Here is a 24,776-nt window from a genome sequence, read left to right on the forward strand (position 1 = left end):
TGGCCATGGTGCACTTCACTCACATCCCCTGGGTTTGTAAAAATATAAAGCCTTTAGTATAAAAAACAATGTGTTAATGTTCTGCATGTGTTTCAGCTCACTTTGAGTTTCAACTGGACAGCAGATGCAAGTTTATTGTCTGATCATGTCGTAAAGAAATGACAACAGTCTGCAGTTGCAAATGATGACCTCCAAGGTGTCGATATTTATAACAAGGTACAACATAACGTTGTATGAAGTGCACATACAATGCTGTACATTATTAGCTGAGTTGGGATGGAGTTTGATGTCTTTGATACAGCTACATGACCCGTCAGGGATACAGATCTTTTTCTGTCCCACTTTATCCCTCATATATGTGTTTAAAATGTACACACAGACCTTCGTGAGCTCTGCCTTTGTCTCTAGCGTACATCATCGCCACTACAAATGAAGTTAACGTCATGCCTGTTTTTCATGTGAGTCCTCTTCCAACTGAATGAGTCTTGGCTGTCTTCCTGTCAGTGGTGGAGCAAACCAGGAACAGTAATGCTAAACAGAGCAGAACAGTCTCTTGTGACTAATATATGGAGTCCTCTTGGCTAGAACCTCATCAGAACATGACAGCACTGTGTACAGTAATTGTGTGTGTGTGTGTGTGTGTGTGTGTGTGTGTGTGTGTGTGTGTCCAAGGTCTTATCATCTCCACATCTTGGAGACTTTTGATTGACGTGGAGGCAATAGTGTGGCCCCTGATGGTGAGAGATGTCAGGTAATTGCAGGCTGCCGGCTCTCAGACAAATTGCCTGAAGATGAGTCTCGCCTGTCAACTCTGTCAGTAAGTACTCTATCGAGGTGAAGGAAATTCATAGATCTAGCGAATGTAAGGACTGGAAAAAGTCATATAACACATTTTTTATCAGGAACTTGGATTCGGAGGTTAGCATGAATTAATCTATCATAAAAGTGGTCAGTAAAAGTTAAGTTGTAATTCAACTATACACTTTTTACAAGTTAGCTTCATTTGTATGATTATTTCAATACATCCCAATAAAAGTAATCAACTCACACGACTCAATCGACTGCACTGAAAATGATGTTCTTATATATATATATAAGTTGTTTGTGCTCGATCAGCTGGGATACTACCTCATTATATTGAAACGGGTTGATATGCTGCTCTGGGATTTGAGTCCTGTCACTGAGTGAACTGGGAGAAATTGAAAATGGTTTCTTACTGGCCTGCCAAATGTAGACTTTGGGAACGATTGTTTAATGGTAGGAATGGATGATGTTTGAAAATATATCTATAAATCTGACGGTTTATTAAGTGAAAGCATGCTATGAAAGAAAACCTAGCATCAGTAAGGGGTCAATGATTGACTGTACTGTAAATATCAAATATTGATCAAATGTGAAGGTGCCTTATTATCCCATGAGAGATGGACTGTGAGATGTCAGGACACTTAAATTCATTCGTGTGCAAGCAACCTTTTTATGATGTGTCAAGGCGGAGCTATCGTTAAACTACTTTATGTACTGCTTGGTACTTTAAGCTACAGCATAAAGTTTAAACTGCACGTATGTTTTGGAATTTACAAGGAGACTAAAAGCTGTTAAGATTATCTAATGGAGTACAATATATAAGTGGAACTATAAAGTAATATATAATTGAAACCTCCAAGTAAAGTACAAATACCTCAAACACTTGCTGACTATAAGTGCAGTACCTGATTTGTTTCAGTGTAATGTGTGTGTATGTCATGTGACTTTATTTTTTATGTTAATATGAATGGTCGTCAAGCTTTAGCCATTATGCTTGTTTACATCCTTTAGTCTACATATATTTTCCTAATTTCTCATTGTGTTTATTTGCACTGCGCTTTAGTTAATCATGTTGATATTTGCGTGTTATAGACAGTCTGTTAAATGTTTGTGTTAATCTCATCATGTGTGTAACTTCTCAGCCCCCTAATTGCAACACAAATTACATCAAATTGCTCGCAGTGTTAAAATGAAGTAAATATACTGACGTTTTTTAATTTACAAGAAATCTATTCATATTTGTTAATAATGCTGTGAAGGGCATTGGCAGTTTAATTATGTGGAACATGACAAAGATACAGCGAGGCAATTTATATCCTGTGTATCACTGGAGCGATCCCATAGCTGCGACTCTAATTTCAGCAGCTCTGATGAAGTGTTACGTGGAATGGATTAAATCCAGAGTGCTTCCTGCCGCCAAATATGTCACCACTGTTTGGAAATGAACCGGGGTCTGCAGGGTCGGTGGGGGATTCATTAACTTCATGAATACATTATTGATAATCATGGCAAAGGTTACTAATACACTCTGCTGTGGCTGTACCCACATTTAGAAAAGGTATATTTACATTCTGAGACTACAATCCAATTAGTTGTGTCTTAGTCAGCTAGACTGAAGTAAGAAATACAGTGGAAATAACTGTTCACTGCCAGGGAGGTCATTTGTAGATCTTGATCATTCATGCTAAATCGACTAAAACACAGAACTCCAGAATTTTACCCTGAATGGGAGGACTATACACTTTGTCTTTTGCTATAAAAAAAATACATGTTATTATATAATTATCGGCCATAATTTACAGCAGTCTCACCGGTGTTTACATACAGCATTTGTTAAAGCATAATTTGTCCCCAAGCGAACAATATTTTATCTGCAATTAAGCGTCTGTTTTCTTGAGTTTGCATGTTACACAAAAATGAATCCAAACCACGACTCGATTTATACAAATCCTTCAGTCAAATGAGTGTTATGAAAATCTGTAGACCATTTTGCATATGAATACAAAAGGGAAATGTTGCCCTATAGTCTTTGAAGCTTTTGGCAAGCACACTGATTCAGGGTAGAAATGGGACTCATTTTTCATAATCTGCTTACTCAGTATTTATACTGCTGAAATGAACATTGTCCCTATACGTTTTAGCAACACTTTTATTTCCTCGAGAGAATGCCTTGCTGCCAAAATCAGATACTGTAGTGAAATGATCATAAAAATATTTGTTTCCTGTATCGATATGTGTGTGAGTGATACTCGAGTTTACTATATTCTGTTTACCTAAGTTCAAGGCAAGGCAAGTTTATTTATATAGCACCTTTCAACACAAGGCAATTCAAAGTGCTTTACAAAAATGAAAGACATAAAGAGCATTTAGAAATAGTGCGGCAGAGACACATTATAAAATGGCATTTAAAAACATTCTCTGTTTACCTAAGTTCAAGTTGTCCTAACTTGAGCCTCAGTCTTTAGAGGAAACCAAGCACATGAATAGGGTTTACTCATCCACTTTGGGGGCTTACATTACCAAGACTCTCATTATTTGGCGGTGGTGGCAAAGTCCATAGGGGCTTGGCCTGGGAACTGGAAGGTCACCAGTTCAAGTCCCCGAAAGGCCAAGTGCCACCGTGGTGTCCCTGAGCAAGACACTGGTTACCTACACTGCTCCCCGGGCGCCGTACATAATGGCAGCCCACTGCTCCTAACACTAGGATGGGTCAAATGCAGAGACCGCATTTCGTTGTCCTAGTACTTGTACTCTGTGCAATGACAATAAAGTTGAATCTTTATCTTTATCTTTATCTTTATTATTTACTAGTCACACAGAGCAAGGCTGGCCTTTTAATGATAATGAACCACCCACTGCTCCACTGCGTAGACCAAGTCTGTGGTCAGCAAGACAGAAATAGGAGGCCTAAGTGCTGATAACGTCACTCATTTTGGTGGATTAATCGACCATGCGACTTCACTCTGTGTGAATGTGTGATGACAACACATGGAGCGACTGCAGCCGTGCATTACTGCAGTCAACTTTGAATATCTCATATGGATGGTGTTGAGGGCTGCTGTTGCTTGGTTATAGTGGGATGAATCTATTATGCTTTAACACCTGGAACTTCGGTCTGGATTTAAGAAAAAAAAAAAAGAATCACCGTCTACTTTATGAGTTCTTGTCCATTTTATGTTGGCCTTTTACACACAGAGCAAGATTTGTTAGCTCAAGTCATGTGGACTGACAGGAACTTTATACATTTGGTTACAGATATCAAATTCCTATGAGTGACAGCAAGTCATGCTGCATGTTACTGTTCCTTGTGTGTATTAATGTTCACGTGATGTCACAATTATGATGGTTGATACGTCACCTTCAAAGATCACTCATGAGATTGCTTTCTTGACAGTTCACATTTGCTTTTGTATGCTGAAACCAACATTTTTCTGTGCTTGGATCCTGGGTTTTGTCTATGTCCAATTCTGCATTGTTTAGTTCTGTTGAATTGTGCTCTGGTTTGCTTTCCATCTTGGTGCAATTCATTTGGGTTGTTCTGAATCCAGCAATTGTTCTCACCTTGGACAAAGCAGTCTAAGTCCCGTCACAAACAAACTTTAGAAGCGATTCATTTGTGGTGAGAAAGCTGGACCTTTGCCATAACCAGGTTTAAAGTCTCAGCTACCCTGCAAATGAATTGAGGTCTGACCTTGAATAGCAACAAAACACTGCCTTCTTTTGGGAAGAGTTCGGCTTTTTTTTAAAGACCTTTTCCTCTAATTAACCTTCTACTGAAGCACTGCGGTAGTTTCATTGTTGCGTTTGGTGTGCTGAAGGAAAACTGAAAAAATTTACCCAACCAATTCACTTGGAGCAGATTAATTAACTATAATTAAAAAATAACCCAGATTATCTCCCTTTTTGTCATTTGGCTTAACCAGGGTTTCACTATTACCCTTATTTTCATGGTAGCAGCTTCACAGGAAAAGTTTAGTGTCTGCTTGGGGACACAATGTTTGAAGCTGTTGAAGTAATTGAGAGCATTAGGCTATTCATTTACTTTTTCTCATTCGCATTTCCCCAGCAGGTCTGTGGATTAAAACCACTGACCTTTTGATGACAAGCTTCAATCTCCAAGTACTAGGCAACTGCCTTTGCAATCCCTCACTAAACCCGAGCTCCCTGAGAACAATATTCAGCAAGATAAAAGTGAACCAGTTCCGCCAGAGTTTTTAATCAAACATGAGGCCACACCGTCACCTTCATCTCCTCTTTATCTCCACTGTGAAAGCACTTTGTCGTGCCTCACAGCCAAAATACTGTTCCCTGAAGTCCAATGTACCCTGCAGCTGTTACAGTGGTTCTCTATTTAATAAAAGTATTACATTGTCATCAGCCCTCAGTAATTGGTGGTATCCCCTAGTGGCATGAACCCTCACTTAGCTACACAGAGAATATCTCTTCATCAGCTTCTTTGTGAGAGAATTCCCCCCAGTGTTTTCATTTATTGTCCACGTCTGTTATTCTACTTGTTCAAGTTTTGTAACAGCGGCAACTTTGTAAAACGGATGATTTTTAGGATCCTTATTCCTCATCTTCTTCCTCTGTGAGTCCTATTTTTATATATTAGGGTACTTAGTCTAATTGAATGAATTGGCAGAAAGGCGGTGTGCTGATTTAAGGTTCTGTCTGCTATCTGAGACATCTCTGTACCTCCATGTCTTTATAAGTATGAGAAAGCATGCCTATGCACAGCCATAAATGGAAATTATCTAATTATGTTCTCTGAGATTTTCACTTGAAGCCAAAATGGCTGACTACTTGCATCAGAGCGCCTCTAGAGTGAAAGGCCAGCACTCAGGCTGCTCGATCGAAGCCGCGAGATACTATTTCAAATCGATGCTCCATGCTCTGTCCAGGAGAATCCCAGAATCTCATCAGTTACCTGCCCTCTGGCTGACGCTTGCACTCAGTCTGCAATTATTTTGGAGGATGCAGCTCACGGCTTATGCAAGACATGACATCATCGCTAACTTTGGGAAGGGATCCCCAAGCGGACCATCCACTTCTTTGCATCTGCTCCTCTAACTTTCTCATCGTCTGTTTGTTCCTGCTCCATTATTTATTGACCATTACACGGTGTGCAACAGTCCACTGTAGCCCTCAGTAAAGCTGAAGGAACTCAATAGTGCAGAGTTCACTCCCATTTTCGTTGAAAGGAGATCCATTGAGTGGTAGAGTGGTTTTAATGGGAAGTAAAAAACAAAACTTTTTTGAGGTTCTCTAAACTCCTGTACAATTCAGACACCGTACTGCTTTAGTCACTCAGGTAGTTGTTGTTTAGCCAAGTGATGTTACCTTTCCAAAAATATCCTTGGTTGGAAGAATATCTACTGCAAATACTTTGAAAAACATACATTTCAATCCATGTCATTTTAATACAAGCCTATAGTTTTAGGGATGAAAAATGTATCATGTATAATCTCCAATTGCACCAATCAAGAGTGAGAATCAAGCCATAACCAATAACTCTAACTTCAGTAACCCCTTAGGTACCTGATAATTCTCAAACTCAGAGTGGTGAATATATGTCTGGGTCACACACCCCGTGAACTTGAGTGTGTGTGTGATGTCTTAGCAGGGACTATTAAACTGTCAGCCACCACCCCAGGGGCGACTACTTTGCAGGAAGCACAATAGCGATCATTTGACAAGGAGATAAAGGGCTGAGGGAGTCAAATGGAAATCAGCTCCACAGGACTTCAGGTAGATGTATTCAAATTGCAGGAACAATTATGAGGCTACATGGGCAATGATGTGTGATATGTGACACCGGGAAAGGGATTCTTGGCTTAAAGTTCACAGAAATCTCATTTAATTGCACTCAAGAGATTTTTCCATCCCCTTTTCACCAAAATTGGAACTAATGACAGGGCTGGTGTTTTTGTACTGAAGTAAAAAATATCTTAACCTTATAATAGTATTGAAAATATATTCAGTATCACACATTTCTTACTGTAAACATTTTATGATCATCTTATTCTCATTGGATCTGTCTGGGAAGCCCAATTGGGAACAGTCTCATTCACCGGAGCAGCGCAATTGCATTAAAGTGAACCAAGCATAACTGAATTAACTTTGAAGAACCTCACCAACCCCAACCTCAAAAGCCCAAATGGTTGCTCTGAGCATTGAAAGCGTTATTAATATATTACTATTTACTTTCAATTCTGTCGTATTTGTGTCTCAATAAATCTGTCTTACATACTATGATGTCCAATCCCTGTCTGCTTTTCTATGGTGTTTGTATGCGTGCTAACAATGGCTAACAAAGCTAACGTGGCTAGAATTTGGTTTTCTGAAATGTTGTGGTAGTACTCGGTCGACCTTCCGCGTTGTCATTTCCAACTATGCAGGTAAATAGAACGCAGCATCAGCATCTTGCTGATTGGATCGCAGTCATCTGTTTAAGGCAGCATCTCTATCCACTAGGCCGCCCTGACGATTCCAAATTTAATCACAGGGAACCGAGGATACAAAGTTTGGCTTTTCAATAATGAAAATCCAACTTTCCTGCTAAGTCTTATTAAAAGTCTGCTCTCTGCTGACAGGTGACAGATGTTAGGTGTACTAAGCAGCACTGCTTACCTCAACAGCAGCCTTGGCTCGCTCAAACTCTTCCTCCAGGGATTGATGTCTGGACAGGAGGGCGCTGCCCAACCGCTGTTCCTTGGTAAGGCGAGCCTGTCACACACACACACACACACACACACACACACACACACACACACACACACACACACACACACACACACACACACACACACACACACACACACACACACACACACACACACACACACACACACACATCTTATAATATATACAAATGCAAAAACTAAATCCATTAAACAATCACATTCACCAAACATCACAAGGAGAGCGTGAACACATCCGCATAGCAAATCTCATACACACACACACACACACACACACACACACACACACACACACACACACACACACACACACACACACACACACACACACACACACACACACACACACACACACAGTCAGCCAGAGGGAGAGACAGGCAGGCAGAGTGTGCAGGGTCAGCCGTCTGTGCTTTCCCAGGGACGAGTAAATATCCCTGCCTCGACAAAGCCTCTGACATGCTTAGGAAGGCCAGCAGAATCACTACTGTCAGCATTTCCCCCCCCAACCCTCATCTGAATGCCATGCTACTCATCCAGCCTCTCGAAATTTTACCCTCCACCCACCCTCTCCCTTTTCCCGTGCACCTCCACATGCATATCTGATGCTGATAGGCTCTCCGTTACAAACTTGCACAGAAAGTCTTGATCTGCTGTGAAAAATGAAAATAGCCCAATTACACGCACATGGTTTGTGTTTTGAAAGTGTGGTGTAGTTTACGTGATTCAACATAACACGTGTAAATGGATTTGAGATACCTTTTCATGCTTGGATGTGATATTGCCCACTAGATTTTCTATTATAACCGAAGACTGTATGCATTCAAGGGTTGGCAAATCTATAACAGAGCCTGAGAAATTAATTAATTATTCCATGTCAGTGGCTTCCTCCAGAAAAGTCCAGCCAATACCTGTTACAATTCCCTTCGTTACAGACTGCCATTATGAAAGATTAATTGAGGTGACTTAATCTCAGTATTAATGGACAGTATTCATTTATTGAAGATAACCACATTTTTTATTTACAAGAACGAAAATATATGCAGTTTAATAATAAAGCTCACAACAATGCTGTTTGCTGTGGTGCCTGAAGAACCCACACTATGCTGTCGTAGACTTGTTAAAGGTGCTAGTGTTTCAGAAACAAAGTCTTTGCAGACTTTAATTTTCACTTTAACACAGGGATGGGCTCAATGTAGAAGTGGCAGTAACACCAATGTGTTTCAAAGTCAAGACTCAATTGATCAGAAAGCAAGCAGCCGGATGTTGTTTCGAGTCAAAGTTGTTAGTAATTTGTTTTCTAACGGTTAATTAACTTGCTAATTAAGAGTAGCTACATTCATTTCAGATGGTTCTGTTTATTTCTTGGGATAAATCTCCCAATAAAAAGGGGTCCTAACATACTGTATGCTTGGCTACATACAGGGCATCCTGCTTAAAGTCTGAGGCTAAAGCTCTATGTAATTAGTTACAATCCTCAGCAGTCTAGGATAAATGCAGATAGCATACATGGAAATTCTGTGTAGTTTAGAGCCAGTTAGATCAGACTGATGTTTTGTTGTTCATAAATCTGTTATTAGCGTAGTGGTTTATGTTTTTGACTTTTATGTTTACAAGGGAAAAGACTTTAGGTTTTCGAGTTACACGAACATAATGCTATTGTCTAACGTGGCTTGGGGTACTAACTGTACACTTCCCTAAAGTCAATAAAGAGCAGGACAGAGCTGCAATGGTACTTTAACTTTTAAAGCATCCAGGATTGGCTTCCACTCCACTAGAAATACTAACTGTATGTTTTTTCTGTAACCTTGAAATGCTCCTATGGGTTAATGTTGTGCTCCTGTAGTCCTAGTGAGGGGTTTGGACAAAGGTGTATATAGATCCATGTTTTAATAAAAACTAAGATGAGGTCGAAAGTTTAGAAATTGCTCGTTGGTGGACCTTGACTTTGGGTTATTTTGTCATTTTACAAAGTGATTTTCACATCAACTGAAAATACAGCCCTTAGTCAATCCTGGAATTAACTGTGTGCTTTAATCTGACCATATATAAAGCTGCGGGATTATCTGCGGGTGGATTATTCATGAACGCATAATTCACACCATGGACTGGCAAAGTAAGGAGTACCCTGTGGCAAGCTGCCATGCCATGTCTGCGCAAAGCTGCTGCTGGCCTCTACGAGTGCAGCTGTTTCGATTCTGCAGCAAAGTGCAACAAAACTCAAATTCGACCAGGAAAAGTATTCGTAACCAATCACTCCAGTGAAATATTGACCTATTTAACAAACATTTTTAAAGCCTGAAACACATGAACCTGCCTCCTGGAAAAAGAACATTTTAATTAGTGCTCTCCAGTGTGAATTTGGTGTAATTTTTTTAGACCTTCTTCTTTTTCGGTTGGTGTACTGTATGTACATCTCATGCAACACACATCTCCCATGCATTTTCAGTTTATGTGATACCTGCTACAGTTCACAAGAAACTAAAACCACTGTTTACAGTATCTCTTTCAGGCATTATGCAACTCCTGAGCAATAGAAATGTGTGTGTGCCAATTACTTCGCCTGAATAGATGATGTATGTTAGCTGGCTTTTGTGAGATCAACACTCATGGGCTCAGAGTGAAGTTGTTGAATAATTCATTGACTATTAATCTAATAATGGCGTCTGGAAACAAGACCTGTTTTGCAGGCCTACACAGACACATCAACTTGTGTAATAAAGCGCTTGACATTTGGACCTTGTAGCACCACAAAAGAACAATCTCAAGGCCAACAGTATATCCGGATTTCCTCAGCGTTGAATTTTGGCTTCAATAATCTCCTGATTTTGTTCAAAGGCCAATTATTCTGAGAAGTGTGATTCTTCTTTTACCGGTGCAAATGAATAAGTGGTTGAATGTCATATGAAAGGATGCATAGGGAGGCTTACATGTCTTCCACTAATATACTGCCTGTTGAGCTGAAATGGAAGAATTGTAGGTGTTAGGACAGATTGATGGTTAAACGATTACACAACAGGGTGTAGAAAAACCCTTTTGCATTTTAACAATCTTATCATGCATTAATATGCATTTCCCAAAATAAAAACAGATATACATTTTTTCATGAAATGATAAGAAAGGTTCACCATCAGCCAACACAATATGTTGAGATGTGTGAAGCTTTCTCACTTCAAAGGGATGTTGATTTCAAGTGTATACAGCGCACACAGTAATGATGATTACTGCCTGCTCCTGTCACACTGAGCACTTACTTGAGATGCTAAAGCAGACTCTGGATCCACTTTTGTGTTTGCTTCCAAGGAGTTCTTGTTCAATACCTCTAATTGGGTTTTACAGTCTATGGACCTAAAGTAGAGAAGAAACTGGTGGATTACGATATACACACACATTGAACTAAACTTCATATAACATTTCATTTAGAATTAATGTACACCCACAAACCATTTTTTAAGGTTGGTTTTATTTCAAAAGTGAATTTTTGTTAGCATTTCTGCCTGAACACAAGCAACACTATCGCTCAGGCGAAAACGCGGATATAGACTATTCTAGAAGAACATTTTTAAACTCTACAATATCTGCGTGTTCAAGTAAATGTTTGGGAAAATGTTCATGCATTTCCAGGAACAACCAGTCTCCTGTATGAAAGTCTGATGTGCTACACGGTCATCAACCTCCTTGACCTCAATTAAAATCCTCCATGCCTGCTGTAGAGGCGAAAGAACAGTTCATAGTGATAACTACAGTTAACATGACTAAAATGTGTTAAATAGATACATCATTTCATTTTGAAGGTCATATAATGGTTAAAAACGTTAAAAGCATACTAGAATTCATGTTTTATATGATTTGGTACATGTTGAAAAATAGGTGTACTTCCCCTTTAAGACCGCATACATGCGCTAGATATTCTGTGGACAAGGGGAGCGTGCGGACAGTGCTTGAGAGCTGTGGAGGCAAACGGTTTTCTTACCTTCTTTTTAGTGAATAGTAAATAGTTACAACAAGTGTATTAGCCAGCCATATTTTTTGTAAGCAAATTATAACTTTGAAACTGAGTAATAAAACGGAGATTCCTATATTGTTCTTTATTACAACAACGTTTCTGAAGTGGACTTTTGTTGAACTGTACAGCTGGGCTAGCTATGGACACTGCCTGTGGAACGTCACTTCTTGCTAACAATAGACAACTGAGTAAGCCATTGCAAGATCTCCACACCTGCACTTCCTGTATTTGAGCAGGATGTGCACTGTGAGTCGTGGAAATGTCAAATATGGGCCTGATTCCAATGGACACAGATAGAAAATGTCACTCATGTCTCATTAATGCCTGCTCAGGACAAAACGTACCATAGGAATTCATTGGATGCATTTTTAGAAGAACGCCGCTTTTCCATCTTCCATTTCCTGTTGCCATTCCTCTCAGGGTTGGGATTCAGCTCTTCCCATTTATCCAACGGTGTACAAATGGTAACTGGTGACAGCAATAGCATAATTAAAACATGTAAAAATCACTAAACTGACATAAAAAGCAATGTATTTTTAATTTGCTTCACATCAAAAACAACCTCCCCTTTGAGCAATCGAACCACTCTGTAAATGTAAAATGTAAATCTGAAACAAAACTCAACACAGTCTGTAATCTGTACATTTGGACAAAGCTGGTCGGTTTATTTATTAGGCATTAAGCAAACTACTTTATTTAAAAGTGAGCTTTTACTTCTTTGTTGAAAAGCATACGCTTTTAACACATTGAGTCTTTCTGCTAGGACAGCTAGCTAAAAACAGACAGTTAGTGCTGCTCACTTTTCAACATGACATAAAGTTTTCCTTGTAAATGATACCAGGGTTATAATCAATCTCACTGCCATGAATTATTCACCACACTGTAGGAGTCAGTCTGCATAATTGGTTCTATTTGAAGACTTTAACCTTTTCAACTGGCAAATAGGAAAGTAATTGGCCGTTTCCTCTTTATGTCTTTTAAGATGATCCCTTTCATTACAGTAAATTGGCTTGATCCTTCTTTGGGCTGTCTTAAACGTGTGCGAGGTCAGTTCCACAGGGGATGATGGGAGTCAGAGTTGTTGGTGTATGTAGGGATGTGTTGCAGAGATGTATGACTTTTGAGAGAGAGGCGGTTGCTGGCATGATTCTCGATTTGTGAAATTATAGGATTTCATTTATTAGATGTCTATGGTATTTTATAAATATGACATTAGAGAAAATATAAAATATTCATTGAAAATTGGAAAATACTTAAAGTCTTCTGTGTATCTTACTGCACTTTATGACTGGAAACACCATATTTACTTGTTATGTTGAATCAATATAGTACATGAAGGTATTGTTTGACATTTTAGTGCTGAAAATGTTTTCCTTCTACAAAAGAAAACACAAGCAGCTGTTCCATAACTTAGCATAAAATCCAATCTAAAATGGGCAAGAGAACAAGTACTAAGTACCTTTTCACTGTACCATTGTGTTTCCTTGTAACAAGATTGTTCCATGTATAAAGTACCTGAAACTGATGGTTGGTCTGCATTTTTGCCAAAAGACAAACTAGGCTTTTACCCATACATTGTATATTAGAAAGGTTTATACTTGTAGCTATCTACCTGAGTCCAGTGACACTCTCTCTGGGGTCCTCATGCTTTGTTCTGTCTGTTCAACTTCCACCTGGATCAGCTCCGTCTCGTCCGTCTCCTTCTTCTTCCTGCGAAGGCTGTTCTTCTGGCTGTTGACCCGGGACGACAGGGGGCTCCTTTTGTCCTTGCTGCTCCTCCTCTCGCCCGGTTCACTGAGATCCAGCAGGTCCAGTGTTGAAGATAGAACTGTGTAGGACAGGATATACGTTATTTAGTTTGGTTAGTTGCGTGCGCTTTATGATTTCTAACTCAGATTGTTTGGGAATCTGAGAGATAACACCCTCTTGCTTGGGGGACATTTATTGTTATATTTATTGTTTCCTCTGCCAAGGATGTTACGTTTTTGGTTTGGTTTTTCAGTCTGACTGTCAGCATGATAATGGAAAAAATACTGGCCTGATTTCATTTGCTTGGGCCATGCAAGATCCCTTTACATTTTGGAGTAAATAAGCATCACAGGACAGACCAATCACTTCAACAAAAGAAAACTACTGAAGGTTTGCTCTCTCCCAAAGTTATAAATGTGAAGGGCTGGGTAGTTCAAGTTTCACTACTAATGGATTTTACAAGCAGGAAAATTAAAGTGAAATTGCACGCAGTTTGAAACGTCAAACATGCTATCTCATGAAGTTTTTCATCTGGAAGATTTGCTGTACTGTTCAGGGGGTAATTCAGGGGGACAATTACGGCTAAAAAAATACAGATTCAATGCCTCATTATTTTCTCTATTCTTTTGTTACCCTAAATAGTCTCTCTTTGGAATTCAAATAAATGTAATATCTCTTTCATCTGTGAATGACGGTCTTCCATGTCGTTTTTATTCTCAGATATGAAATGGGTCTGCTTTGATTTTGTGGCAATGACAAGATTGCTCACTGTAGTCACTAAGTGGTTTTTAACATTTTTCAACCATGTATAATATTTCTGAAAATTTTATTTAGCTTGGTTATGGGACAGGAAGACAGGTTTCACTTATTCAGCTGCATGAAGCTTTGATTTTGATCTACACATTCCCTGACACGGCGAGTAAGCTGTCAGGGGTACTTAAGCTGTCGCAGCATTGCCCCCTGGGTGGACATGGGGAAAAAAATTGGCTGCTGCTCTTTTCAGAAAATCTAAATTTACTTCAGGCCTCTGCACCGATAAGGATAAGGCCGCCCCTTGAGGAGCTCCAGTGTGAACAATTAAGTAATTCAATCGCAGGTTGTTAGAGCGCGAAGGAGGACAGAGCCTTCTGTCAAGGAGCTTAACTTTAGTCTGGCCTGTCGTTCAGCATCACGACTGCAGACTCAGTAACAGTGGTAATATTCTGATACCCAGGTTTTAATATAGAACAAATTGATGGTTGATTTGAATAATGATGGTTATACTTTTAAAATCTCAGGTAATAGCAGAAGCTTTTCCAGAAGAATTATGTACGGTATAGATTTCTCACTTAAAACAAAGAAAGAAAATCCACTTTCTTCCCACTTATGATAACTTTCTTGCCTACTGAATGCCACTTTATTTTTCACATATTGATTAGTGAATGTTTTTGGACAAATTTGTAAGTAGAGATTCATTTTATGTGTTATAGTTTGGGTCAAATCACAATTACATAATGTCCTACGTTTGGTTGTGTGTTGCTGTAACTTTCAGACTGAATCATTGGTTATTTTCATAAGTTTATAAAAACAAAAACATATTTACAGTACTGCAAGCAGACAGTGGGCTTACTGTTAAATCGATATCTGGCAACTGAAATGAGTAAATAAATAAATTAAACCAAAGCAATCGGGGTAGAGTGTACACAAATGTGTGTAATTGTGGCCTCTGGGAGCCTCTATGATCTTTGCCTCTGCTGATTCTCCTGTTTTTTTATGAACCACTGTCAGTCTATATGTTGTTAACCAACTAAATGTGGATGGCATCTGCTGCCTTTAGTTTAGGTTCAGTTCAGATAAGAGGATAATAATGGCAGTCTTTTTATTATTGGTTATTTACCACAAAAGTTTCCTCCCTTCTTTCCCGGGATCCTGACTGTTTCTTTTGTGCAATTGGAGCTCAGAACTACAGACACATGACTGCATAATTGGCTTGCTGCTGTTTCCTGACAACCAACTGAGAGCATTTGTTGACTGAAATCTCTGCGTAATTAGAGAGTATGCTTGTCTTCCGTGCCTTGTGCTCTTTAGATGACAAATACAATTACAAATCAGGAAGACACACTCGTGGGGATGGTTGCCTGAAGAGATTTCAGCATCTAAAGGAAACTCAAGCTGTTCATAAAAAGGCAATGATGTCAAAATTGTTTTGGCACCCTTGAGATGAGATGATGAGACTGTGAAGACAATTGCACAAGTTTTCCATCAACTAAATATCTTAACTGGGTGCTTGTTAACTGTGTTAATCTAATGGATAACAAGTTGCTCTGCGGTTGCAAATGAGCTGATGGTGAGCGAGTAAATACGATTCCTGAACATTTATTGGAGTTTAGGGTTTTCTCTTCACAACATAATGATGCCTGACAGAAATTAGTGATAGGAGAAATGGCACACACATACAAAGAACAAAACACTGGCACAAATGCGACAACAGTTCCAACATTTAGTGTCTATCAAACAAAAAGAGGGGCGAGATTGATCACTGGAAGCTCAAGCAATCAATTGTGTTCACGTAAATCCAGAAGGTCAGAACAAATGTGTCTTAAGAGGATTCCTGTGATTATTGAAGCAGCATGTGAGAGCAAAGTGCTGACAAAAGAAAGAAAGAGTTTTTGATTGAACGCGAAAGGGTGGAGATTTTATGCATAAGGGGGGGGTCTGATGAGAAGCTCTCGAATGAAGCCATTTGAGCTTACGTCAGCAAATGATTGATGATGGATATTCTAATGAGAGTGGAAAGGAAATTGCAACAGGGGCAACCAGCTGATTAGGTTTGTTCATAGCTCCAGATTTTATGTTTTTATTCTGTAGATTGAAAGCTTTAACAGACTTTCAGAATAAGGTTAAGTTCTTCTGGCAGCATCATCTGTATTTACAATGTCAAATTTTACTTACTTTCTGTCTCTCTTTTATAATAGTTTTATACATTTTTAATTTGTATTGTTTGTTAGTGATTATGAGCGGCACTTTGAATTTACTTTAGTATGAAATGTGTATAAAACGACCAAGTACCATACCCTTACGTAGGTTATTCATTTACAAGGCATTTGTGTTGGTGTTTGGTGCATATTAAACATATTAAGAGGAAATAGAAATTCAGGCAAGGTACAAGATAAGACTAGAACATGAATATATCATAGAAGAATATTACCTATAATAATAATGATAAAAAAAGTTTTGCAGTTTTATAAAAGGGAAAAATTGTAATCCTCCTCAAACTGAGACAAAAGTAACACTGTATTGAACACAATAGCACAACAGGATGTAGGTTTCATGTGGATAAGCACATTTGAGCTGGTAATTATCATTCATTATTGATTGTCTTTGCTTGCTAATTCCTGTTTAGCTTTGCTCCTGCCAGTCTGTCACAGTGTGAAAACAGATTGACAGACAATCACTCCTAAATCCTCTCCACCTGCATGTCTTCAGACTGTGGCAGGAAATCAGAGCAGCTTGAGGAAACCAACATGTGGAGAAATACCTGCACACAGTCTTTAAACGCAAAACATTAATCCACTTCTTGGCACTGATGGTTTAATGTGCAATCATTTAGTTTAGATGGCAAATACCTTTTTTAAATAGTCTACATAATATGAGACAGGATCCAACCTCGTTTTTTGAAATGTTGAGATTCATGACCAACTATGTCAGGCCTACTTGATTGTCAGCAGGAGCAGCAGGAGGCACCGGGGAGACAGAAGGCAGAGAGTTTCCAGCAACATTCGCCCCTACTCTGCCCGCCTCAATCAGCACAGTCAGCGGCCAGTTTGAAGATGACACATGTCAGCTGTGCAATCTGTCCGAATCATCGTCACTCAAAAGATGGTGAAGCTTAGCGATCATGATACCATCCATGTGGAAACAAAGATGGGGCAAGGCATCTGTTAAATTCAGACCCTTTTTTTTCCTACCTAGTTGATATTTAGTTCATTCATTATGAGATTGATGATGTTATATTTAATATTTACTCTATAATACACATGCAGATTTAACTGACTTGGGGAGAACCTTAAACATACTTTCATATGTCGTCTACTGATGCCAAGATTTTCCTCTCACGTGTATCAGAATCAGAATCATTCTTCGTCCCACAGAGGGGAAATTTAAATTTGCTACAGCATTTAAAAAATATTAAGATAAAGACAAACACACAATTTACAAAATACACATCCTGTAATGAGATATAGCAGCCAGGTAATATTGCACAGTTATTAATAATGGCATGTTTATGTTTATATATTGCACATAAATGTGTACACTAAAGAGTTACATGTTCACATCGATTAAACTGCATGTAAAATCTTATTTGGCAGCTTTTTAATGCTTTGAATAATAGTAGGGGGGGTGTGCTACTTGGTTTTATTATCATTGATGCATTTTTATGTAGTGATCTCTGCCCAGTTACACCACTTTGGGAGTTGCTGATGCATTGAAAACACAACTCAAAAGGATGTTTTATACAAAAAGAAAAACTCCTAGTATTTGCTCCTGGTGTTCTTCACCACTCGTTAGGAAGAAAAAGACACGTGAACTAGCTTTCAAAGTGCTGTACATTTAGTAACTGATACAATTATTTTACATTGTAGAAATGGAATTTAGTGTGTTTCTAAAGGGATTAATTAGGTCAGTAATTGGGATGGCTGAATGCCCATATAGCATCTTTTTCTCAGCACCAGCATTTCCTTTCAAATATTCCTAATGAGTAGAGAGAGTATGCGGTCGCCCAGTGAAAAAAAAAAAAATGCACCCATCCGCATAGCCTGGCAAAAAAAACACCCTCCCCAGTTATGTTACCATGGTTGATAAAAAACATGTTGTTAACAGGAGGCAGCATCCAATGTGTTATTCAAGTCCCTCACATGCTAACAACCACACTCTGGTATCAAAGCTGTCTTCCTCTATATACTGCAGGGTCAATTATATTTCATCTTGATTGGTAAAGGGCATCTTAAGCAGATTGTATAACTTGTATTACATGATTCCCGTCATCAGTTAGACAGACTTTTTTTGCACACTGTAAATCTACTGTACTGTACCAGCTGTGTTGGAAGTCACTGGGCGGGAAAGCCCATCACACTTGGTCTCGCAGAGGAAATCGTCGATGGATGGGCTTAAAAGCGGACGGCTCTCTTGTTGCTCACTCACCAGCTGTAAGGGCAAACAGAATATACAGTTCAGGCTCTCACTCAGCATGGGAAAGCTCCCTGGTTTGTTAACATTAAGTGAACTGAAGTCCTTCTGGGCAGCATACAGATTACACCATTGTCCCTATGCTGACACATCCTAAATCAATATGACTGTGTTTCTTTTTAGGAAGAAAACACAAACTTGTCCCCCTTTCATTTTTTACAGCATCTTGACATAGATACACTGGAGTGATTCAAGTGTGCAGATCCACTCAGATGTTAGAGATGTTGCTGCCTTTTTATGAAAGTTTGTTCTCAGGCTGTGATAATGTTGATCAGAACAGCACAAAGAGACTTGACATGTACCAGAGACTACATTAAATCATGAGCTGTGTATTTGAGTCATGGTAAGGCCCAGTGGCTGCTGTTTGACTCCTAGCTATGTGTGCCGGTAATATTTTAACACTGTCACATGGTTGTTTAGCTGGCAGCATTAGTTCGGGATTAATACTTTTGATGGTGGCTGATGTTGCCAAAATGTGCAGCTACAGCCAACTTTAAGAAAAGCTTTTCTAACAGACGTCAAAACACAGCTGCTGTTTGGCCATCGGTTCGTAGAGAAACATCTTCATCCCACAATCATATTGTTTTGTTTGCATGCATACACAACAAAGGAGTGTCAGCGAATGGCAGGAAATTGGACAATTTGTTCTCATGCACTGTAATTACCTGGTTGCTGTATAACCTGTCTTTACATACAGCTCGTGTGTTATGAGACATCTCATTAACACCCAATGATATTTTTTTAATTTGCATTTTAAATTTGTTAGGAATGAAGCTGTTGGCTGCAGAGGGAGTGTTTTATTTTTTTGTATGAATTCGAGGTCATTCGGATTGATGGTGCACTGAGGGGAGAAAGACAGGACAAAAAAATAGCAATGTTTGGGTGGTAAACATGCAACAACAAGCATCGCAAACAACATCGGTCTATACTCTGTTATTAACTTGACCAATTATAATATCCAAAAGACATTATTGTCATTAGCCTCTTTCACTGTCCTTGCACTTACTGCCAAGCAGAATCCCTCTTTCTCTGCTAATTGTCCTATTGTGCCTGCCATTAAAGTACACTTACAGTGGGGCAAAAAAGTATTTAGTCAGCCACCAATTGTGCAAGTTCTCCCATTTAAAAAGATGAGAGAGGCCTGTCATTTTTATCATAGGTATACCTCAACTATGAGAGACAAAATGAGAAAAAAAATCCAGAAAATCACATTGTAGGATTTTTAATGAATTTATTTTCAAATGATTGTGGAAAATAAGTATTTGGTCAATAACAAAAGTTCATCTCAATACTTTGTTATATACCCTTTGTTGGCAATGACAGAGGGCAAACGTTTTCTGTAAGTCTTCACAAGGTTTTCACACACTGTTGCTGGCATTTTGGCCCATTCCTCCATGCAGATCTCCTCTAAAGCAGTGATGTTTTGGGGCTGTCGCTGGGCAACACGGACTTTCAACTCCCTCCAAAGATTTTCTATGGGGTTGAGATCTGGAGACTGGCTAGGCCACTCCAGGACCTTGAAATGCTTCTTACGAAGCCACTCCTTCGTTGCCCTGGCGGTGTGTTTGGGATCATTGTCATGCTGAAAGACCCAGCCACGCTTCATCTTCAGTGCCCTTGCTGATGGAAGGAGGTTTTCACACAAAATCTCACGATACATGGCCCCATTCATTCTTTCCTTTACACGGATCAGTCGTCCTGGTCCCTTTGCAGAAAAACAGCCCCAAAGCATGATGTTTCCACCCCCATGCTTCACAGTAGGTATGGTGTTCTTTGGATGCAACTCTGCATTCTTTCTCCTCCAAACACCACGAGTTGAGTTTTTACCAAAAAGTTCTATTTTGGTTTCATCTGACCATATGACATTCTCCCAATCCTCTTCTGGATCATCCAAATGCCCTCTAGCAAACTTCAGACGGGCCTGGACATGTACTGGCTTAAGCAGGGGGACACGTCTGGAACTGCAGGATTTAAGTCCCTGGCGGCGTAGTGTGTTACTGATGGTAGCCTCTGTTACTTTGGTCCCAGCTCTCTGCAGGTCATTCACTAGGCCCCCTGTGTGGTTCTGGGATTTTTGCTCACCGTTCTTGTGATCATTTTGACCCCACGGGGTGAGATCTTGCGTGGAGCCCCAGATCGAGGGAGATTAGCAGTGGTCTTGTATGTCTTCCATTTTCTAATAATTGCTCCCACAGTTGATTTCTTCACACCAAGCTGCTTACCTATTGCAGATTCAGTTTTCCCAGCCTGGTGCAGGTCTACAACTTTGTCTCTGGTCTCCTTTGACAGCTCTTTGGTCTTGGCCATAGTGGAGTTTGGAGTATGACTGTTTGAGGTTGTGGACAGGTGTCTTTTATACTGATAACGAGTTCAAAAAGGTGCCATTAATACAGGTAACGAGTGGAGGACAGAGGAGCCTCTTAAAGAAGAAGTTACAGGTCTGTGAGAGCCAGAAATCTTGCTTGTTTGTAGGTGACCAAATACTTATTTTACCGAGGAATTTACCAATAAATTCATTAAAAATCCTACAATGTGATTTCCTGGATTTTCTTTTCTCAGTTTGTCTCTCATAGTTGAGGTATACCTATGATAAAAAATTACAGGCCTCTCTCATCTTTTTAAATGGGAGAACTTGCACAATTGGTGGCTGACTAAATACTATTTTGCCCCACTGTATATTCAATCAATCCATAGTCCTGAATGGCAGGTCAATCCCATCCTATCTTTTGAAGTGACTTTGCATTGTTTCAATCAGACTGTGTCAGGGAAGATACTCATCGCACCTTCAGAAGAGATCTACAAATAAATGTCAGGTACAGAGAGTTTACACAATGGGTCTCTCATTCACATTATATTTAAGAGATCAGATTTCTACAGGATTGTGTACAGGTAATGCATCTACTCTTACTTAATAGATCCCATAGTCTCCAATGAAAGAACCACTGAGATGGGCTGGCCGAGCTGGACGTGTCCCACCCAATTATGAGTTAACCATTATTGCTTAGCCCACCTTCCAAATCCATAAAAATGTTAATCACCTTGCCTGTGATTCACCAATTTGGTGGCTTGCCAGTGCAGCTGCAGAATAAGATACATTCAATTCATTATTGGTACCCTGAAGCGTCGATACTCCAGGTGCAGCTGGCCACAATTTACAAACCCATGCTTCATAATTTGGAGATGAGAACCAGTTTTGTCCCGTAGAAAGGGTAATCCACCACCGCTGTTGTCAGACTGCGTGCCGTGTACACAGTATAATGGAGGCAGCGAGGAAACATGACATCAGCTATTGTAGCTCTCAAGGCTGTGTTCGCATGCAGAATTTTAATGAAGGTGCTGAATGTTTAATTAGCAATCAGTGAATGGACTGCATGCAACCTGCCATGTGCTTAATATGGAAGCTGAAAGAAATTTTCATAGCATGTACGCACTTTACATGACCCTACAATACAAATGATATGATTGTAGTTATTCCTCCTTCTTGTATTGGGTTTCACAGACACAACTTCTATATATGTATCCTTGAAACCTATATTGGTAAAGAATAAAAGTAATCGTATTATGGGTTTTATTATTTATACAAATATTGTAATAAGGCCTATAATAAATTATTTTAAATTTGAACAAAGGATGAAGAAATATTCAGTTGTTCATGTTATTTCGCCGACTCTAATTGAGATGGAAAAATTCAAAACATGTAAAATAAACCTTTCAGTATAACGAAGAGTCAAAGCCCCACAAACCACAGCCTCCAAAGTCTTAAATGAACACCCAAAACTGAAGTTGAATTTGTTTTAGATAGCTATGCCTGGTGATGTTATCTTTTCATGAAATGAGAAAAAGTCATGAAGTATCGACGTAGTACACACATATATTTTTAAGCTATTAAGCCACAATAAAGATAAAATCAATTATATAATTATATATTTTGACTAACAGAAATGTTGCTAGTGTTGGCAGCTAACAATGATGTCTAACAATAACATTAAGAAATGTAGAAGATAATGATGGTCAGAGAAGAAAAGATACTTTCACAAAAAACAGAAAACTTTTGAAACAAGTTCATCAATAATATCCAGAGAGGGGTTGTTACTGTGTTGTGCTGCTCTGAAAGAACGCTGACCCAGCATAGGTAATTAGAGTTTGTGCTGTTCTGGTGTCGGAATAAAGCTTTGCTTCAGAGAAAGCCTCACAGTGTGAAGTAACCTGATTTCACCCGCCGCTGCTGCCTGCCCATGCATTTCCCCCCCCCAATTTTGGACTGCAGCGACAAATCATAATATGAGAATAAACAGGTTTTAAAGGTCAAATTTATCCGTGATTTATGGTCAGTGCTTGGAAATGTGTAATTGAGTCTGAGTGGGTGTCTGAGCCACTGTTGACTCCAAAAGACAGAGGCTTAATTTAATCTTCAAATTTTCATACAGGCAGAATAATAGCCTACTCAACCGTTAACCTTTATTGGAAGTAATTAATTATTTCAAATAACTTCTGCTGTTTTAATTAGACTGTTTGTTTCCGTTTATAGACAAGTCACAATGATTAAAATGAACTAACTCTGCCAGTGAGAGCGGAGACGCTCTGCTTGTCATTTAAAGGAAACAAAAACAGCATCATTCTCACGCCCTGCTACTTATTATTCACAACATCAAACACTTTTTTCCCCTTTTAAAGAATTTCATTGATGATAGGGAAGCATATATGTCGTGCTCACTGTGTTAGGTGTAGGCTACTATGTAGATTTCCTAAGAAAACTGGCTCCTATTTATTTGACATTTTTAAAACCATTTCATTGTCTGGTTTATTCACATATGCAAAAAAGGCTGAGTAGACAAAACACAAACATCAGAGAAACATCTGTCAGAGAATTACAGTTGTTGTGATGCTTGAAGCATATTGGAAAAACTCCTGCATTATAAAGAGAGGGACTGTTAAATCCCTGTACAGTAAACTGTCTAAAACCCCCTAAAAATAAATGACCTCACTTAGTTTGGCCACAATTTCTTTTTACAATGCCTGCAGGCTGAAGCCTTCCCTTAAGACTTACTGTTTTTGCTCTTATGATATTTGGTAATGATTGACTGAAGGTCAGCACTGTCAGCGGAGCAGAATGCTAGAGATAAATAGTACACTTCAACCATATGCTTCAACTAATACATTTAATTCAGAAATAGTCTGGAGTAATTCAGGGAATAATGAGAGATGTTGACAGAACACTGGCCCTGCTGAGTCATGTTTACTTTTTAAAGCTGGCAGTGTTGGCATATTTTCAGGAAATACAACATGCTGCTTAGTTGTAAAATGAGAACAATATTTGTGGATCTGTAGTGCAGGACGCTGCTGCTTCACCAACTGACTGATGCATTATACCGTTTTGGTACATGTGTTGTAAAGTTTTAAGACGATTTAGCGTTTCCTGCAAGACAGTTTGTTGGTCAATTCTTCAGGGTGAAATATCTTAACATCTATTGAAAGGCGTGCCAGTAATTGATGCCACTTGTCTTTAGTGACTTAGTGAGAATTACACTGGAGTTCTTTAGGTAAATAATTCCACTATAGTTGAATGGAATACTATGAATTGTAGTTTAGTCATTTCTGTTCACATGATGTCTTAATGCAATACATTTGGCATTTCGTTATTCCCTTATAACAGCCTCAGATTCACTTTGTGTTTAGTCCTAATTTGCCATCACAACACGCTTAACTGAAATGTGATAAAGGCAAATATAATGCATGTTAAACATTATCCTTCTTGTATTGTGAGCATGTTAGCATGAATATGATTGTGGACAACCTCCAGCTGTATCCAAGAGCAAAGAGCATGGCTGTAGGTTTTTTTTAAATTCACTGTCAGAGCGATTCAGAATTAGTCGCTTCTAAAAATGGCAAAAGTCATTAAGCTTTTTTTTTATAATATCACAATTCACTTGGATTTATGGGCTTTATGTGCAGTATAGTTGGCAGTCTGTATGGAGGTAACTGTGCCATATACAGTACACCGATCACTGTACTGTAGATGTTCTTCAAAGCACTTCCTTTTATTGCCATGGGGGCCATTTTCAAATAATGTTCTTGAAACGATAAGACCTCTGCTTTTTTCTCTTTTAATCATCCAGAAAACGGGGACAGCAGATTCATCTACAGGGAGCTGGACTTGCACTTTGGAAGCAGGTAGCATGCAAACCCCAATTAAAGGTTGACTTTTAATCCACGAGAGCCGCTTCCTGAGCTGCTTGCCCATTACTCTCACTAGAAGGAGGTTACTGATTCCCTATTTGCTTTTTTCCCTCCTT

At 39.1% G+C, this 24,776-nt stretch overlaps 1 protein-coding gene across 1 annotated transcript in view; it reads right to left on the minus strand.

Annotated features, from left to right (window-relative positions):
- pex5la (peroxisomal biogenesis factor 5-like a) overlaps positions 1-24,776 on the minus strand; it is an 82,522-nt gene that overhangs the window by 17,820 nt on the left and 39,926 nt on the right. The window contains 5 exon segments of the mRNA XM_063890930.1: positions 7,435-7,530; positions 10,757-10,850; positions 11,853-11,976; positions 13,121-13,336; positions 18,330-18,441. Coding sequence (XP_063747000.1) covers positions 7,435-7,530; positions 10,757-10,850; positions 11,853-11,976; positions 13,121-13,336; positions 18,330-18,441 — 642 coding nt within the window.

This window comes from Eleginops maclovinus, chromosome 9 (assembly GCF_036324505.1).
Source record: "Eleginops maclovinus isolate JMC-PN-2008 ecotype Puerto Natales chromosome 9, JC_Emac_rtc_rv5, whole genome shotgun sequence".
NCBI classification, from domain to species: domain Eukaryota; kingdom Metazoa; phylum Chordata; class Actinopteri; order Perciformes; family Eleginopidae; genus Eleginops; species Eleginops maclovinus.